Source organism: Rhamphochromis longiceps, linkage group LG18, assembly GCF_057381845.1.
Source record: "Rhamphochromis longiceps isolate RC_006_pf linkage group LG18, R_longiceps_female_GT1.1, whole genome shotgun sequence".
NCBI lineage: Eukaryota > Metazoa > Chordata > Actinopteri > Cichliformes > Cichlidae > Rhamphochromis > Rhamphochromis longiceps.
In genome coordinates, this window is record NC_140574.1 from 22526403 (window position 1) to 22546656 (window position 20254).

The following is a 20254-nucleotide window of genomic DNA, read 5'->3' on the forward strand; positions in this document are numbered from 1 at the left end:
ATGCATGTTATTTCGATGACATTTTAATGGAGTCTGAAAGGGAGAGAGGCTTGGGCTCTTTGGTGTTGATAGAGCTGAGTCACTTAGGCCTACACTACTTGATTTTCATCACAGAAAAAAAGCAACCACTTCACGAAAAAGACCTTTAATTTTTGAAGCTACTCAATTAGCAGTGATATTTTTCTTTCTTTCTTTCTTTTTTTTTATCTTTGTTTGTTAAGCCCTACTTATTAATAGTCAAATTCCAACAAAGCTGTGGATCATTTCAGTTTTTTCAAATTAAAATAAAACCAGAGCAACATAATTATTCAACATCAGCCATCATTATTCATGCATTTGGACCCTTCAGCTGTTGTTTACACTGATAAAATCCATTTGCTGTTTGAATGTGTAAGAGGGAGTTTGGATAAGCAACAGGGCACAAGCAGAGGTGTGGGAGCTTTGGGAGGCAGTGAACATTCATTATTTTTCATGCTCTGGGTCAAAACTATGCTTGTGTGGGCTGGGCTGGTAATATGATGAAAATTTGCACACTTCCTGGAAACCAGGTGAGGCCGCGGGATGTTTTCTGGCTGTTAAAAGCTCCCGTTTGAACAAATATGGTTTTAAACTGAGGGTAAAATGAAACCACATGCCCCGTGGGGTTTGTCTGGTCAGATTTTTACCCTTTCCAGAAGCTTGTTATAAAAACAACCAATGCTGTTAATATCAAATTATTCCTCTTTTGAATGTAAGATCTGATCCTTACCTTTGAGGTAGCTTTGTTCAGGTAGATTCTGCTGTATGGTAGCGTCACTGAATCACTCAGTTTGGACCAGCTCATAGGATGGCTCCCTCTGGTGTTCACTTTTAGTTCTGACATAACTACAAGACAAATATGTTGGGAGGTGTTTGGATAAGTGACAAAATAAGTGAAAACCCAAAATAAGAGAGAAAAACACTGAATCAAAACACAAAATCCACAGACACTTTGTTAGGTACAACATTTCAGGTGATTTAAGTGACTGTGGCGTGGTTGTTGGTGCCAGACAGGTTAATGTGAGTATTTCAGAAACTGCTAATCTGCTGGGATTTCTGGTCAGCAGGAGAAGACCACAGTGGTGGCACTCTTCTCATCTAAGAACAGGAAACTGAGATTATATTGCTATAGCTCTATTAAAGTTTTAACTGTCCCGAGGACCTCAACAGCTATAGGCTCTGACATCCCACCTGATGAAGAACCTGGAGCGGCTGGTCCTAGCTCAGCTTCGCCCCCTGATGAGCTCATCACTGGACCGAATTCAGTTTGCCTACCAGCCTGGCACTGGAGTGGATGATGCTGTCATTCACCTCCTACATCATTTAATCTCTCACCTGGAGACCACTGGAAGCACTGTGAGGATTATGTTTTTTGATTTCTCCAGTGCGTTTAAGACCATTCTTCCCTCAGTTCTGAAGGACAAGCTGGAGAACACAGGAGTGGACCATCACCTCAAAACATGGATACTGGAATACCTCACCAATCGACCACAGTATGTGACAACTCGGGGTCTGACAGGGTTGTCTGCAGTATGGGGCCCCACAGGGAACAGTTCTGGCTCCATTCCTCTTCACCATCTACACTGCAGACTCCTCTCACAACTCCACTCAGTGCTTCCTGCAGAAGTTCCCTGATGACTCTGCAATAGATGGCCTCATCACTGATGGGGTCGACAAGGAATACAGAGTGCTGGCCCAAGGCTTTGTGGACTGGTGCCAGCAGAACTACCTCCAGATCAACACTAGTAAAACCAAGGAGCTGGTGGTAGACTTCCACAGGCACAAACATCCTCCACTGCAACCACTAAACATCCAAGGTATGGACATTGAGGCTGTGGACAGCTACAGGTACCTTGGTGTTCATCTGAACAATAAACTGGACTGGACTCACAATTCAGATGCTCTCTACAGAAAAGGGCAGAGCAGGCTGTACCTGCTGCAGAGGTCTTTTGGAGTGAAGGCCCGGACCTTCTATGACTCTGTGGTGGCCTCAGCCATCTTTTACGGTGTGGTCTGCTGGAGTAGCAACGGGCCAACTCTGTTCTAGGATGCCCTCTGGACCCAGTGGAGGTGGTGAGTAACAGGAGAATGGTGGCTAAGCGGTCATCCCTGTTGGACAACATCTCCCACCCCATGCAGGAGACTCTGATAGCACTGAGAAGCTCCTTCAGTGGCAGACTGCGGCACCCACGACGTGGGACGGAAAGATTTCGCAGGCATTTCCTTGCTGCTACTGTCGGACTCTACAACATGGTCTTTGCAGATGACCCCACACACACACACATCCCATACACAATTGTAAATTTCACTCTGTCTCTCCGATGTGCAATAGTACCAAGTGCAACCTTCCCAATATAAGAAAGTATTTTATTCTATTTTTACTGCTCTTGTACTTTGTGCCATGACCAAAAAATTTCCCACATGTGGGACTAAAAAGGTTTAATTTATCTGTTTTAACTGTAAAACGGTTTGAAAATGTTCACATCTCAGTTTAGAAACCAGAATCAAAATATTTTGTTCTCTAAAAATTATATGATAAATAAATTCATATAAAGGATTCTTCTCCAAATGTAACCAAACGTGTAATAACTGAGAATACCTGCAAACTAAAGACACCCTTTAGTTTAAACAGATGAATGTTTGGTTGGAGCACAAAGCAGGAACGTAAAGTATTACTAACAACTTGAGGAGTAGTTACAGTCCAATAAAACAGCACTAAGTTACAAGATATGGCAATTTAATTGTTGTTCATGTTCCAGTACAGAAATATTTTTTTCTTTTTTAAACATTCTTTCAATAACTGAAGTTGCCAGCGTTGTCTTTAAGTGACATTAAAATTTAGAGTTGACCGTCAGCTCCCTTCAGACAACCTCGCTAAGCAAACCTTTTCACTCTGTACTCTAAACTTTCACAAGACAAATAAATAGCGCTTGTTCAAAGGTAGGTGACTGAAACATTCAAAGAAAACGTGGCAGAGGATATGAAATATTTCTCCAGATTAAAAAACAAAGTTCAACAGCATGACTGCCTGACACAGAAGAAGTTTGAAGTAGCAAAAAAATGAGCGCCCCAAGCTTGAATATGTTACAGACATAGCACAAAGCAGAAGTTCTTTACACAGCAGCATTTCACCATCTGGTTTAATCACAAATGTTTTTACTGTGCGCTAGCGGTTGCTGTAAACTACAATGATAAGCCAAAGCTATTTCCTTTTAATTTTCCTTGGCTTGCTTTTCAATTAGGAAAAGATAATCTCCCAAAAACAAATTGTTTTGGGGAGATAATGAAGTAATGCTTGCCATGTTTGATTATTATTTTCAATAACTAAAATAAAAATGTCATTTTTCTTAAAAAACAAAAACAAGAGAGATCAGGCTCTTTCACTGAATCCTTGTTAACTATTAGCAAAATGGCACAAGATTATGAATCTTTTCATCAGTGTACACGAAACATTATTGCCCCTCAGGAAAAGGTAACGCAAGCTTGGAATTTTTTTCTGCAAACCTGAACAAAATCAAACTTGCTCCACAGATCAGACCAAAAAACTGCAGTTATGCACATGAAATTAAGTCAACCAGCCTTTGCAGCAAATACGTCGATAACATATGTTAAAAATGTAAAAAAAAAAAAAAAAGGAGGAGCAAAAAAACATACAAACAACAAAGAAACTAAACAAAAACAGAAAATAAATAAACGATCACAAGGATAAACTCAATATTTGGCAGGTATGCACAACGTCTGTTTGCAGACACGGGGAGATAAAGGCCCCGAAACTGGAGGCGGCAGTGGCTCCATCATTCAGGAGGAAGTGGAATACTGTGTGCATCTCTTCTACCCTCGATACTCGGTCTATGTGTCTCCTCTCATCTCATCTTCTGCTACAACTTAACTAAGGCCAGTCGAGGAGGACCTCTGCAGAGTACTGAGGAGAGTGTTCAAAGAGGCCCCATTTACACCAGGAGACATGCAAAGACAAATTCCCTTCCTGTTTTTATTCCCCGTACAGTGCAGACTACCGGATCCTGGTGAAGAGGTTTAACACAGAGACTGATTCCTGAAAGAAGGAAGGTGGACGTTAGACAGAGACCACTACAAAAATAACACGCAGGTGATGAAAACTGCATTCAAGGAAGCCCAACACAGAGAAAGTGAGAAATGGGAAGAAAACATGCCTTGGTGGATCTCATCTTGCTAAAGACGTTCCAGAACCTCAGAGTTTCATCTCCAGCCCCCGTCACGATGGCCTCCCCATCAGGTGACATAGCCTGCATGCAAGTTATTATTAAACACTGAATATGCACCACTATAACAGCTACATCATTTGCTCTGGGATTAATAAAGTATTCTGATTCTGATGTAATTACAGGAATCTGAAGTGGGCACAGGAAGGATTTTATCATTTTAGTTTGCTTTAAGTGTAATTATTTATTAAAATATAATTTTTATACTCCTATCTAAAGTTCACTATATTTGCTTTCAGCACATAAAATATTAATTAACATCCTTCTTAAGTTTACATGTGCATTCCTATGTATTAATTGTTGGTGTAAAGCCAAAGTGATGCACAGAAATCACTCACAACAGCACTTACACAAAACATCAGAAAGAGGTAGAAAATGTCAGTTTGACTCATTTTTTTATTTTTGAGAAGCTCTGTGTCAGTGTCACCCTTTTACCCTGGGATATCTAATAGCGACACTTCTTAAAGGGTCAGTCAGTGAGTCTAGTTTTATAGGATCATTTCCTTACACTTTTTTTTCTGTGACTATTTATTTCTGCTTTACAGTTTTATTTTAAGTTAAGATTATCTTTAATTTAGTTATAAAGGAAAAAAATATACTGACCAGGTAAAGTACTCTATAGGAATGCCCCGTAAGCTTGGCCACTTGAGTTAGAGACGGATACTTCCACACGAGGATCTGGTTCTGGGAATAACCGTGCGTGCTGACCTGCAGAGGAGGAACAGTTTTTTCCACTTATTTAGCTGGCAGGTTTGTCTACCATCGGATAAAAATCAACAATTCCACATCACTGCTTCCATCGTATTTTCCAGCCAAAAACACACGCACAAAAGAGAAAAATAAATAAAAACTGAGTTGAATGCTACTGAATAGCAAAAAAACTCCTCACCAACAGCCCTAAAATTAACCTTGGTGTATGTCCGTATTTAAGAGCAGATGCATGTATTCTATTTCACAGGAGCAGAGTGCAGTCAAAGACATGGGGTGTCTCACCAGTTCATTAGTGTGCTTGGACCAGGCCAGGTTGCAGACCTGAGAGCCGGTGTCTGTGCACTGCAGAGGCTGGCCAGTCAGAGTGTTCCAAAAGCGGATGCAGCGATCGGCTGTGCCTCCTCCAGAGGCCAACAGGCCGTGTTGGTGAGGAGACCAGGCGATGGCCTTCACTGCAGCTAAGTGCTCCGTGTACTGCTGCACTGGGAGGACACTTGAGTGGTTCCACACGAGTAACTGCAGACAGCAGGTTGCAATAACAAGAGGACAGAAAATTTTTGGCGTTTTTTATAAAAAAGGGACCCCAATAAAAATGTGGCACAGACAAAGGCATTGGGCGAGATTCTCTGCATACCTTGTTATCATTTCCACCCGAGGCTAGAAGCTGGTGGTCTGTGCTCCACTTGAGCCCGCAGACTTCCTGTCTGTGTCCTTGGAGCCGACGTTCTGACTGGAGAGGCGGTGCCCTGATGTCCCGCTGCAGGATCACCCGATCACGACTCCCAGACGACAGCTGGTCGGCATTCCATGCTAGAGCACCTAGAAGCAGGGAATGACGACCAGGGGAGATGATTCACCGATCATGAATGAGAGATGTTGCTAAACAACTGTTTGAAAATAGGTGAAGCTTGAATGACTGTCTCTGCCTTCATTTCCATAGACTTTCAACTTACCCACTCTGGCTGTGTGTCCTTCTAGCACAGAGAGCTTCTTCCCTGCTGCTGCATCCCAGATTTGTACATAGCCTTTGTGGGTGCCTACAGCTACCAGGTTACCCTAAAAACAGACAGCACACTTTGAAGATGACACTGGCAAGTAGGAGTCTAATCTTACAATGGCACAAAAACAGGAGCAAGTGCAAATACCCTCAAGCCTTTTCTTAGTTACAGCACAGGTTAAAAGCCTGAAATCATAAATAAGCTTGAATTTCTTTGAAATATCCAGACATACTCTTGTTTCATGGCAGACCTTCAAAGTGAACCAATAATGCTTTTCCTTACTTTCTGTCATATATTTCATATATACCGTTGTGATGGTGAATTCTCAACCTTGCATAAACATATCCAAAGAATCGATAATTAAAGTCATATTTTTAAAAAACAATAACTATGAGCCCAAACCTCAGGCTGTAGAGTGCTCTGAACACTCAGTTTCTGGCAGTTTTTCTGCTTTCAGAAACTGTAAAAAAAGGCCAGCTGTGCAGGCTTTATTACAGCATTGTTTAAAGTCCTGGACGAGAGCTTGCAAAGACAAGAATCAATGAAAGAAAAACACACCCTCTCTGACCAGCCCACTGACGTCACAGAGTCTCCTTCTACAGAAAGGTCACAAAGACGAGTCACCTAAAGTTTCGAAAAGTGCCAGACAAAGGAGACAGATTAATACGAATGTACCAGGAGGTAGTTCAATTATGTCTTTTTCATTAAGTATGACACACTATCACAGGTTTTCTCAGCTAACATGTCACACACACCTGGCTGGTACAGGCACTCCACAAGTAGACACAGGTACCCAGTCCCACACTGAGCACATTCAGAGAGGACCAGTCCACTAGGTTAAGGTAGAAATCATCTTGAAGCTCTGGAGCGTCCAGAACTTTGAAAGGTATTTTAGAAATCTTGCGTGTTGGTTTTCGTGGCGATCGAAGAAGTTTCTGACTGTAAAGCCCAATAACATGTAAGCAACACAGTCAATTTTTCTCCCCATATTAAGAAATGGCACTTTCACGTTTAGCTGGAAAATTTAATTACCTGTTACTACTGACGGGTGATAGTGAATAGGGAGAGACTGTGTTTCCATCCTCGTCGGGAAGAGCTCTCTTGGTACTTACAGAATACTACAACAATCAAACAGATTATTTCTAACGCAGACAAAACCCACCGTAAAACAAAAAACACTTAGCCAGTTACAAAAACATTATTATTATTATTTTTTACACTAAAAAGGCTCCTCTTGGCAGGCGTAGATGGCTGCAAGCGACGATCTTCTGACTGGGGGTCCTGGACTTTCTCAATGCCTGCTCCTAGTAGCTCATTTTTCAGCAGAGCTGAGTAAGCCAGACCGTCCGCTGAAGACAAAGGAACAGACAGAGGGGAAATCAAACCAGGCTGTCAAAATGATTAACTTCAAACCCTGTGCTCCCTTTGCAGTTTCTCAGCTCTCGCTCACATCTCTGAAGATCAGGGAGAATTTTCCACTAAGCTTTGTTTAGCCCTTATCTGCAGTCTCCATAAGCCTGCCCAGGCTTGGTAAACAAGAGAAGGTCAAATTATCAAGTTTGACTGGAGCAGAAAGAGATACCTGTGGAAATGAACTGAAAATGGATAAAACTCACACCTAAAGCACATCTACAACACAGAAAAACATATTTCACTTGGGGATGGGAAAGCGAGTAACTCATAATACATGACTATCATGATAATTATTCAGTAACTAAATATCATGATAAAATATAGGCTAAAGTTTTTTTTCATCATCTTTTATCCATTACGATAGCCTTGAAAAACAAAAAACAAAAACACACACCTAAGTGTGACATATAACCAACCTTATTTTGAGCAAATTTACAGCACCATTAAGAGCTTTCACTCTAATACTAAAGTCTGAATGAACAAACACAGGGGTGAAACTAAATTCCAACTACACAAACATTCAGACAGAAGCTAAAGTAAAGAAAACTGAACACAAAGAAAATGCAAAAACAGATTTTGTCTCATTCACAATTTAAATGCTTGTGACAAGAGAGGTGCAGGTGGAAACACAGTTTGTCATCATTCAAGAGAAAAGCAATGGATTACCTTTGTTGCTGTCAGTGGTGCCATCTTTGGTTTTCCTATTTTGATTGTGCGACTTTTCAATTTCCTGTGTTAAAATAATCATAATCAATAAATGATCACTCTCAACCAATTCTGTAAACTTAAGTATTAGAAAAAACAAAGCAAACACTTTAATCTTGAGAGCATTGTTCTTTTGGTAGGACAGGCAGAAGAGTGCTTGGTGTATTTGCTGTTGTGGCAGACTCACATTAATGCGATGGAAGTTGACACTCCAGTTGGCTCCAGCCCGGGAGGGAATGAAGCGATCACCATGCTTGCTAGGAGAGGACAGGGGGGAGCTGGTGGGTGTCAGAGATCGCACTGCTCCTAGAGCTTTCTGCACAAGGGAAAAGAGAAGACAGCATTGTGGGGGTTTTTTTTTTTTTAACTCTACGGCAAACAAACAGGCCTCGGAGTGGATTTGAAAACTCAATAACGGAACAGGAACATAATTTAGATGGCAGATGGTGTGTTTTTTTGAGGTGATAACAACAGGAGGCAACATTCACAAAAGCCAGTCTTTTGGCCAGTAAGGTCTTGTTTTTACTCAACAGTGGTGACAGTGTCAATAGACTGCCATGTGAAACCATTTTTCCCTTATAATACATGGAAAGCACTGCCCTCATGTCCCTCCTGGGAGGGGATATCATCATTTAAAAATTAAGACAATGACCTTATTCAAGATTACTTGCAGATTTGACTAGTCTTAATTAGACAGCAGAATTAGCTTTTGTTCAGAGGATGAACATTACTTTACATACAAGGAATCAGACAGAATAGACAAAAAAAACTTGTTTTTACTTACAATGGGACTTGCATTCTCATTTTGGATATTGATCTGTCTGAGGAGCCTGCACTCATAGTCCTGATCCATGATCCTGAGAACAGGACAAGACCACAATAAAGTTCATTCACAAGATGCGTTCATTGACGATGTGTTTATTCTATATAGGAAATGGCACCGTGTATAAGCTACCTGTCAAACATCGGCATACACGGTGTATTTGTTGTTAGATAAATAAACCCGTTATTCAACTGATTTAAAACGCTTTGAACTTACCGTTTATCAAACGACAATGCTAAGAGTCATCGACATGGAGCAGTAATCCCCAGAGGAACTGCTTTGTATTGATCAATGAGGCAATAAAGCTACATTAAAACCCTCCGGAAGAATTACAAAGATAAACCAATCAATAGTTAAAATGTAGAGTTTTTTGGTTTCATTCCATCTCCAACTAACTAACTAACCAACCAACCACCGACGTGTAATTAAATGACATACCAGTACCTATGATCAGCTGCGACTGTGGACTCTGACATGCTAACAGCACTTAAATTATCTTTATGAAAACCTTAGTCTTGTAACTTTGAAACGCAACCCAACAGCAGTCATTTACTTGCATATCCCACAAAGCGAAATACTGCTATCTCTGGTGATTATCGCTGAAATACGAATAAAGAAAATCTAAATAATCCAACGACCCAGCACAGAAAGCTAGGCTAATGCTAACGCTAGCTCAGCTGTGTAAGACAATTTATCGTATTAGCACCTACCTTTCCCCCAGTAAACGCTTCCCCCCGTATGCACTGTTAATTTGGTTCTCGTAGTGTTTTCTAACTCAGTTCAAATGTGTTGTTTTGTGCTTTTTACCCGTAAAATCGACACACACAGAATACAAATGTTTTCTTTTGCCGAGCATTCAATTTAGGCTCGCTAAGCATCACGGGAAGTGCGTGACGTCGCTGTTTTTGAAACACATTTTCCGTTGTTAAGGAAACGTGTCCGACTCGACTGAACGCTGTCGGTAAAACCTGACCTCTGGGTTTAACCGGCAACCGAGGCTAAACAAGATTATAGTCTCACCAGTTTATAGTCAAAGATTTAGCACAGGTTTCAAAATGAATAGCAGTTCAGGTCATGCCACAGAGAACAGAATCTCAAATGCAACAAAAATGCGATTAAAAAACATACATTTTACTTTCTTACATTGTGGATTCATGTTTGAGCATCAGCGTTGATACTAAAATTTATTTTATTTCCACTTTCAACGGTGATGTATTTGCACGATAGTTAAAAAAACAATATGACAAAACATCAAACACCATTTAGTGAACAAAAAGGTTTAATTCAATATACTCAATAAATAATTATTTATATAATGTGTGTGTTTCCAGAGGCCTGTACTACAAAGCCAGTATCTTTCCATTGTCTGGTTTTTACTCACCTTAACAACAAAAGAGATGATATATTTGTAAAGTTTAGACTGGCAAAGTGAAGCTTATATAACCTTTATCTATCCAGATAAAACGTCCCATTGGCATTAAAAATATACTTTTTTGTAAGAGAGATCTGGCCAAGAGGGCAGCAGAAATTAAAACAAATATAACACAGTTGTATAAAAATATTTTCAGTGGTTGAAAAGGGACTGCATTAATTACAATGTATAATGCAGTCATAAAGATACCAGCAAAAACCATATTCTCTTTTTTTATTCATAACTCTTTCATAAATGCTGTTGACTACTGTCTGTTTACAAGTATAAACCATTACACACACACACACACACACACACACACACACACACACACACACACACACACACACACACACAACAAAACACAGAAACATCAGAAATCACTTTCTGGCAGTTCTTGACTGTCTAATAATCCCGACTGTGTAAGTTGACAGACTAATCAATATCACCATTTAAGGGATGGTACAATCAGGATTATAATTATGAATGAGTATTTCAATATAGTAATGCTTGAAGGACAGTTTTAGATTTCATTCTTTCAGGCGTGGCCTCTGTGGTCTCTTACTAAAGAATAAATTCATGCAGACCTCTGACTGTGAAGGACAAGAACAGTCACGCGCATCAAAAATAAAGAATTCTGTGCCTAAATAATGAGTTGTGTGATAATTATGCATTTGTAAATTTATTTACAAATGTATTTTTAATTATTTTATTTGTTTAAACATTACTAAAGTAATTTATTATTTAATTAAAAATAAAATATTTCAAATATTTCCATATCCTGACAACTGTCAGGCATGGTGGTGGAGGGCTGATGATGATTTAGCGTTGTTTTGTACCCACAAAGGACATTACTGGCACAAGTTTTGCAGAGTCCAGTGAAAATCACATAAAAATGAAAACTTGCTTTGAGACTCTGCTAAAAACAACAACAACAAAAATAAAAAAACCAACCCGTCTGCTGTGCTGATGTTGCATGCCTCTTCTCACTTCATTGACTTTTTGAAGCCTCAGCTCCCTGTTCACAACTCCTCCTTTGCTGGTGTGTGGATTCAAACATCAAAATGACAAAGGAAATTGTGTCGTTTGATAACAGAAATTGGCTTATGGAAAATTGATACACAGGCACTTCTTTACACCAGGGAAATACGAAAGCTCAGTCTCTCGCCTTAGCTGAAATTATTTGCCTTCAGCATCAACTTTCCTTTTTGTTTCATTTTGTGTATTTGTAGTAGCAGTGGAGGTGTGCCTGTCTGTTTAGTTTAGTGTGTGCACAGGGGCTCCAGCTGCACCCTGGCAGGCCAAAATGTATTAAGAACCTATAGAACCTAAGCTACAGACTATTTACAAGAGCTGGATGTAGCCACCGACACACATTACATTTTGTGTGTGTGTGCGCGTGTGTGCGTGTATGTGTGTTATCAAATGCTTTCACTTTTGGTTGACAGATGACACACTGGATGAATTTAAAATTTCTTTCAAATGGCTTTATTAGTATAAAAAAGAGATGCCAGTGAAGCAGATGTTGTTAACTAAAAACAAAAGTTCTATGTGCAAAACATTTAAAATGAAGATACATTCAATGACATGCAATTACAGAGAGACTCTTGAAAAACAAAGATTTCGCTAATTTGAAAGATGCAAAAAAGTCTTACAGGAAACTTGAGTTGAGAGCAAAATGTCAGCTCTCGTTTTCACAAATATTCACGTGATTTGTTTATTTTTATTTCCTGAATCATGCCAAGAGCCTGGTTTTTAAACACATGGTTCAACAGCTTACATAAAGGGATCTGAATCAAAGTGCCACAGAAAAGGTACAGTAGGCTGATCAAGTACGATAGTTGTAATAAAAGAAACAACCCTCAACACCCAATAACTGTGCAAAAGTATTGTCTCAAACACTAAAGGAATCTAACAATGAGGCATAACATGATAAATACACATCTGGACAGCTTTGCCTTTTTCACAGACACTAAGTAAAATATGTGGCTCAACTCAGCAGCTCAAAAGACTCAAAAACAGTTCAAATCAGAGCAGGAATACTGCCAAAGGTTTTCTAAATCAGGCACGCTATCAACTGTAAGCTTCTTTTAAAAGGCTCCATTAAAACAATGGTTTACGTGTTAATATGTCCTCAAATTAGATATTTTGAACATAGTTCTACTCACATTACTAATAGTCCTGAATGAAAGTCGCTCTTGAAATCACATTGTCTGAATGTATAGCATCAACAGTAGAAAACATAAAATGTTTATACAGGGAACTGATTAACTGGGCCAGAAGTCTAAAAATGACACAGAAAAGGCAAATGAGAATGCCCCGAAATCACAAATATGATAGTGTTGACTTAACCAAAGCATTGCGTTGCTTGTAATGACTGACAAAGACGCAGCAGGACTAAACTGAGGATGGCTTTACATTACCTAAGACACCTGCATAGGTCTGAGGCAACCCGAGATATAATAAATGCAGCGCAGTAGAGCTCTAAGGAGCAAGATTGTGGGCGATAACGCTGTGGTTTTCAAACCAGTGTGGAGTGATGCTGGAATGGCAGAGTGAACTAATCAAAATAAAACATAGAATGTGAACACAGGACACTGGTCTACAGGGAGGAGGTATCTCTAGCCACAAGCGGCCGACCGTTGCTGACCTGGAAACGAGCTTCATCGGATATACCATACTGCTCCAAGGGGTCCTGTGGAGAAAGCAGGCAGTGAGTAAAACAGTGTACAGGGAAAATTAGCTGTTACTGAAGCAGAAGCAGAGTTTATATGAAATGTTTACTTCAGCAAAATCAGACTCAAAGAACCAAACAAATAGAAAAGCACTCAAACCTAGAGGTCAGAAAGCCTGGCTTTTACTTAGAGATTTTTGAGATCTCCAGAGGTTAGTGGGATTTCAGCTGCGGCTCACACTGCAATGAATAATTATATGCACAATCAAATGTACAACACGAGGAGAAAAGCTTTTGCAGCCTGTCTCATCCCGAGTAACTAGGAAATTGTTTCTAGAGAGACACATTGCTAATTGAGCTTTCTCTGGCATGTTTCGTTGTGCGCTTTGAGAGTCATCATGAAATTCCACAGTGTTGTTTACATGAATCTTAGCAGCCGAGAGAGCTCAGCATTGCCGAGCAAAACCAAAACCATCCCCCTTCATTAATCTACCAGTCTGTCTGCTATTGATGATGATAATATGAACTCCAAACCGCACTGTAACCATCCCACAGTATGAACGCTGCTGATTAGAAGCACCATCTGTGTGGCATTTAGCGCACTGGCGTGCTGCTGCGAGGGGTCTCACCTTCCCTGTGAGCCTGTGGATTTCTGTTCGATAGAATATAAGATTCTTCCTCATGAACTCGTAACTGCAAGAGATTAGACAACAAATGAACTTGACATTTAGGGAGAAATAATGTTAGACAAATACAGTAAAGATCAGAGCTGCAACTCAGCTTGTAACATTAAACACAGTCACAGGAACTTCCTCTGGAGCAAGGATCGACTTAAAATGTTCTGTACAGGAACATTTTAATTGTTTGTTGCTCGTTGACAGGTAGCTGGGCCATGCTAGCTACGTTACGCAAGCTCAGGGTTTCCACCAGTGCGTTACAAACCCGGCAGTCTGCCTGGCCTCGGCTGACCTCCTGTCAGCTCTAAGCACAATGAATTTTACACTCCGCTACCAAGATGGACAACTATTTATTTTCAATACATCTGTCTTGCAGAGACACAGTTTTTCATAGCTGATTTTGTAGTATTTTTATAGCTCATCTTATTAATATAGTTACTATTATTATTATTACTGTTACTATAAAAAATGCTTAAATAAAAAAGTTAAATAAAAGTTAAAAGTGGAATAAAGAACAAATGTTTTTGTTTCATACCATTTACCTGTTCAGCTGATCTGTGTCTACTTCTTGTCCACTAATAAAATCTCTTATTGGTTTATGTAAACAAGCTAAAATATGAATGGGTGCTCTTTTGCTAGGCTTCTTACTGATTTTAGCAGACAGCATCATATGACCCCTATCCTGGCTTCTTTCTGCTTGCTTTCTCTATGGTTTAAATCTGATTTTAGGATTTTACTGATTAGCTCATCCTTGTCTGGGTTCATAGCAGAACTACTGACCCCGTATAAGCTTGCTCACAGCCTTAGATCCTGTAATGACCTTCTTGAAGACAGCAGGCTTACAGAATCACTTCCTCTTTCTTTTTATAGACTTGCTTCTAAGTCAATCCTTGCTCCAGTAGTTCATTCATTTTATTCACATTTTTAGTCTTTTTTGAATATATATGTGTATATTTATGTGACTTTAATGGCTGTGTACCCCTGGCTGTCAATGCACTTTGTAAACTGTGTTATATTAAAATAACAATACACTATAAAAATATAGTGTATTACTGTTATTATGATGATTATTATTTGTGAGAAATGGACTCTGCGGGTCTCTCTGTCTCCCATCTTCTCTCCGCCTGTCTGCTCACATGAAGCCCAGCAGGTCTGTCTGAGCTACCACTCAATTAGCAGTTAGCAGATACATTAATCAAGCACAATATTAAATGTGCCCGACGCCACAGCTGCCAGGTCTGACAATTTTTCCGGCAGACTCACTGAAGCCCAAAGGAGAAGTTAGAGCGCTATGATCCTCCTCAGATATCCTCTGCTGTTTGGGAGTATTATGCATTCCCAGTAAGCTTTAAAACAATATGTCAGAGCTGTTATGGATCAGACTGAAGCCGTTTAACACTCACATTTCTAACACTGTGCCTCTGAAAACAGCAAAATCATTCATTTGTGACAGTTTCACCCATGTGAGTCTGTTACTCTGTTACTATGTGAGGTGTCACTTGCTCTACCCACACTGTTCAAATGGCATAGATGTGTAAGCATATTCAGCTGTACAGAACACAGCTTTTCATTATTTGGTTATTAAGTTAGAAAACACATACAAAATGCTCTTCTTTTAGACTTTATGAGCATATGTAGTCAGTACAGCTCTGTGTTTTTAAATACGTAATATAGAAAATTAAACAAATACAAAAAACAAAACTACTCACTGTGGGGGGTTAAGGGTTTTACTTTTTTTGTCTTGACCATCACCACCTGCACCATGCTTAGTTTGAACTTCAGCAGATCATCATGACTGTGTTTACTTGGCTAACTCCAATGAGTTTCTATCACGTGATTGGCTGATTAAATATTTGCTTTAAAGATCAGTTTAACAGGTGTAACTATTGGAGTATGCAGTGAGTGTGTTCTGACCTTTATGGGATATTATTTGATACCCGGTCAAAAAAATACATTTGGTTTAAAAGTTACGTTTTTCTCCATTTATTAATCACTTATTGACGGCTGTAAGTGTCTGTAAGCTTCTGTGCTTCCTGGAAAAAGAAAGCAGAAAAGTCAGTCCTACCTTGCTTTGATAATGGAGTCTATCCACTCGGCACACTGCTCTTCAGTATCACATTCAAACACATATTTCCTCTCTGCTTCATCCAGAAATGCTACAGCAAACAGAGGCCATTAGAGATCAGAAACACATGAAGGAAACAAGCAGAAACAGCAGAGCACCAGTGAGAAAGTGAAATATACAGTTAGTTCAATATGGTTTTGTAGTTTTGCTTCTATATACCACCACGGTTCATTCTGCATCAAACTATTACAATATTACAGAAGTGCAGACTTTAGCTTTAACTCAATGTAGTTAACAAAAGTAATGAACTGACTGTTTAGGTATTACAACCATTTCTTACACAGTCAAACACCTGACTGCCAGTTTCATGACCAGGTGTTTCCTGTTTCCTTGTTCAATGACAAGATAAGCAGATAAAAAGTATGGAGTTGATTCCAGATGATGTTGATGAAGGCGCAGGAGGCCGAATAACCAAAATAAACCTAAATGAGAGACAACAACAACAACTGTAGGAACAGCCAAATGAGCAATCTGGTGCATTCTTAAAAAGGAAGAAGAAATGCACTGGCCAACTCAACAACATCAAAGTCTAGAATGAAGAGACACCTTCATGAATGGAAATGCTGAGAGTTTACAACAAGGTGCAAACCACTGGTTACATTCAAGAAAAGGAAGGCCAGATTAGACTTTTTCAGAAAACATCTAACAGAGTCTGGACAGATCAAACCAAGATGAACTTGTACCAGGATGATGGAAGGAGAAAAGTACAGAGAAGGAAAGACACAGCTCATGATCGGAGGCATCACACATTATCTGTCATACATGGGCATTATATGGCTGCCAGTGGAACCGGATCACTAATATTTATTTTCCCTCCAAAGCGACGAAGTATGTAATCGGTACCATTTGTCTGTCTGCTTGTTAGCAGCTTAGTGTCCACAGTTTTCATGATATAATTTTCACATTTGGTGTGATGGTAGATACCAATACAGCTCGAGGTGATTTCATTTTAGTGAGAATTGTGTCAATGTTAAAGTCACACAGAATATGAAAAATAAAGCTGTAAACTTTATATCATCCACAATTTTTTTAATGGATTGTCTTCAAATTTCACAACAAGAAACTAGACCATGGGGTAAATTAAAACTAGGTTGGCTAAGCATTTGACCTTTATCTTCATTTCTAGCACCCAAGGTCAAAGTTGACCTTGAAAACCATTTTAAAGAAATTATATTGAGTAATATATCATATGAAAGCACATGGAGAGACCAGTACAACACACTTTCAATTTTCTCAATACGACACCCGATGATGTCACAATGATGCCATTAACAGGTTGATGTCAGCATGTTGTAATAAAGACATCATAAAATATAACAGTTTTAGCACAGCCCTTGCTCTTCGGCGGGAGTTGCACTCTGTGACTGCTGATAGAAATATGAGCAAAAGCAACTCAAGAGTTTTTTAAACCAAAGAAATGGGATCGTCTTCAACTGAAGTTGGTCACCCGATCTCAACCCAAAACTAGTAACTAAAGGTGGCTGCAACAAAGACCAGCACAGAGGGTTACAGTTTATAAAAATGGTTGTAACTCCTAAAGAGGTAATGTGATATTGTTGTTATAGCCCTTGAATAAAAGCTGGGAGTCTGCGCTTCAAAGGCATGTTCATTGTTTGATGTAAAAACCACTGGGGTTGTGTACAGAGGCAGAACTACCAAAAACAAATCGGTCACTTATAGACTTACAGTCACTCCTAACTGTACCTCTAAAGGATGCTGAAGCTTACCAATAGAGAAAGTCTGGCTGTCCTCCCTCTCCACCCTACACTGCTCCAGCAGCAAAGCTCCAATTGGCTGCCAAATAAACACTCAGTTAATTTTGACCCCACTTTTGAAAAAAATGTATTCAATTTATCACAGAAAATGCTGTGACAACAAGCATACTGACCTCTTCCTCATCAGTCCGGAAATAAAAGAGGAAGTTGACGACAAGTTTCACTAGCCTCTTCTTTACAACTGCAAGGCCACAAAAGGGAAGTTAGACAGACAAACTCGTCTCTACAACAAACACAAAGCAGCCCAGCTGTCGCATGAAGTACACAGAGAGAGATATGTCTAATATCTGATGCTGACATTAGCTGCTGTGCCCAAATACACGAAACGGAAGTGCGTCTGAATGATTGTCCTTACCGTCTCCTTTCTTGGGACCTCTCATCCCCAGTTCAGCTGCTCTCTCCGAGGGCTGGCGGCTCAGTAACACCAGCTCCTTCTCGTTGAAACGCATCGCGGACACACACAAACACTCACAGGCTTGACAAACAGACGGACACACGCAGGTACACGGATGCTAAAGAGGACCCGTACCCCCAGTCGAAAGCATAACACAGGAGTTAGCTAACGGTAGTACGGTGCAAAAACTATACTGTATACACCGCTGAGTCCACGTCGCTGCTTCGTTATCTAACGTCCCCGAAACCTGTCGGACTGCGTTTGATCATTTCTGAGGGTCAACTGAAAACAACAGCTCTGGACTTCATGTCACACACCCACACCTCTAGTAGTAATGACACTCCTCTCTGCTAAGGTTGTCTTCTTCCTCTTCTTCGTCAGGCGCGTTACTGCCCTCTGCAGGTCAAAAATGGCTCCTTTGCTCTGTGCCCTTTCTTCTTGATATTTACAATTGAACATGTGTATATATTAGTGCTATTTCTTACATTTGTAAACTTTGTAATGTATTATATTATTTCATTACTTTAGTCTGTTACTGTTATTGTCTTGGAGCAACTGAAACCCATATAATTTCGTTAAGGATTATTAAAGTATTCTGATTCTGATTCTCTGCTGGTATTACAAATCAAATCAAATCAAATCAAATCAAATCACTTTTATTGTCACATCACATGTGCAGGCACACTGGCACAGCACATGCGAGTGAAATTCTTGTGTGCGAGCCCCACAAGCAACAGAGATGTGCAAACACAACAACACAAACGAGCAAAATACAAGAATGGCCAACCTGAAACTAATAAATATATGTACAATATATAATAGTGTATGCATTTCTGGATGTGTATACTAAATATTTTCCTACGTGTGTGTGTGTGTGTGTGTGTGTGTATACACATTTTTACAAATTAAATAGTAAAAAAAAATAAAATAATAATAATAATAATAATAATAAAATATATAAAATATACAGAGTTGAATATGTGCAAAACAAGTGGCATTTATATACAGTGTGGAGTGCATAATGTTGAAGTTCCAGTAGTGAAGCTGAGGTGTCTATGACTTGTTCAGCAGTCTGATGGCCTGATGGAAAAAGCTGTCTCTCAGTCTGCTGGTACGGGACCGGATGCTGCAGAACCTCCTTCCTGATGGAAGCAGTCTGAACAGTTTATGGCTGGGGTGACTGGAGTCCTTGATGATCCTCCCCGCTTTCCTCAGGCACCGCTTCCTGTAGATGTCTTGGAGGGAGGGAAGCTCACCTCCAATTATCCGTTCAGAGCACCGCACTACTCGCTGGAGAGCTTTGCAGTTGTAGGCGGTGCTGTTGCCATACCAGGTGGTGATGCATCCAGTGAGGATGCTCTCAATGGCACAGTGATAGAAGGTCCTGAGGATGCGGGGGCTCATGCCGAATCTTTTTAGTCTCCTGAGAAAGAAGAGGCGCTGCTGCGCCTTCTTCACTGTTTTGTTTGTGTGTACTGACCACGTAAGATCCTCAGCCAGATGTACTCCAAGGAACCGGAAGCTGCTCACTCTCTCCACAGCAGCGCCGTTGATGGTGATGGGGGTGTGTACTTCTCTGCACCTCCGGAAGTCCACTATCAACTCCTTTGTCTTTGCGACGTTGAGGGTGAGATGGTTGTCTTGACACCAGTGGGTCAGGGCGCTGACCTCCTCCCTGTAAGCCGTCTCATCACCGTTGGTGATAAGACCCACCACTGTAGTGTCGTCCGCAAACTTCACAATGATGTTGGAGCTGTTAGTGGCTGTGCAGTTGTAGGTGTAGAGTGAGTACAGGAGAGGGCTCAGTACACACCCCTGTGGAGCACCAGTGTTCAGTGTGATGGGGGATGAGGTGATGCTGCCCAGTCTGACCACCTGGCGTCTGTCAGACAGGAAGCTAAGGATCCAGCTGCAGAGGGAGCTGCTCAGTCCTAGATCCTGCAGTTTCCTGTCCAGCTTCGAGGGAACGATGGTATTGAATGCTGAGCTGTAATCTACAAACAGCATCCTCACATACGTGTCTCTCTTCTCCAGGTGTGACAGGGCAGTGTGTAGTGTCAGGGCTATGGCATCATCAGTGGACCTGTTGTGGCGGTATGCAAACTGTAGAGGGTCCAGTGAGTCGGGTAGTGCAGAGCAGATGAAGTCCCTGACCAGCTTCTCGAAGCATTTGCTTACGATGGGGGTCAGGGCTACAGGTCGCCAGTCGTTCAATGAGGAGATGGTGGAGGATTTGGGTACAGGGACGATGGTGGCCATTTTGAAGCAGGCTGGGACTACAGACAGAGA

At 40.5% G+C, this 20254-nt stretch overlaps 2 protein-coding genes across 3 annotated transcripts; both read right to left on the reverse strand.

The window, feature by feature from the left end:
• Positions 1–2738: 2738 nt before the first annotated feature.
• LOC146648254 (fizzy-related protein homolog) lies at positions 2739–9787 on the reverse strand. 2 transcript variants are annotated; one of them, XM_085389506.1, is made up of 14 exons: positions 9717–9787; positions 8871–8943; positions 8274–8402; positions 8048–8111; positions 7187–7317; positions 7001–7086; positions 6724–6907; positions 6527–6592; positions 5924–6026; positions 5605–5789; positions 5253–5486; positions 4863–4967; positions 4191–4283; positions 2739–4072 (listed from the first exon to the last, which is right to left on the reverse strand). In XM_085389506.1, exons 1-14 carry the CDS (start codon positions 9785–9787, stop codon positions 4031–4033), a joined length of 1566 nt encoding a protein of 521 aa, XP_085245632.1. In that variant the 3' UTR covers positions 2739–4030. The 2 variants fall into 2 exon arrangements, with proteins under 2 accessions (XP_085245632.1, XP_085245631.1); XM_085389505.1 differs by having other exon boundaries at positions 9620–9759.
• A 2005-nt stretch (positions 9788–11792) lies between these two features.
• On the reverse strand, positions 11793–18331 carry plekhj1 (pleckstrin homology domain containing J1). Its single transcript, XM_085389829.1, has 6 exons — positions 17927–18331; positions 17685–17752; positions 17524–17590; positions 15737–15827; positions 13624–13687; positions 11793–13015 (listed from the first exon to the last, which is right to left on the reverse strand). The coding sequence occupies exons 1-6, from the start codon at positions 18018–18020 to the stop codon at positions 12923–12925; spliced, it is 477 nt and encodes a 158-aa protein (XP_085245955.1). The 5' UTR covers positions 18021–18331; the 3' UTR covers positions 11793–12922.
• Positions 18332–20254: the final 1923 nt, after the last annotated feature.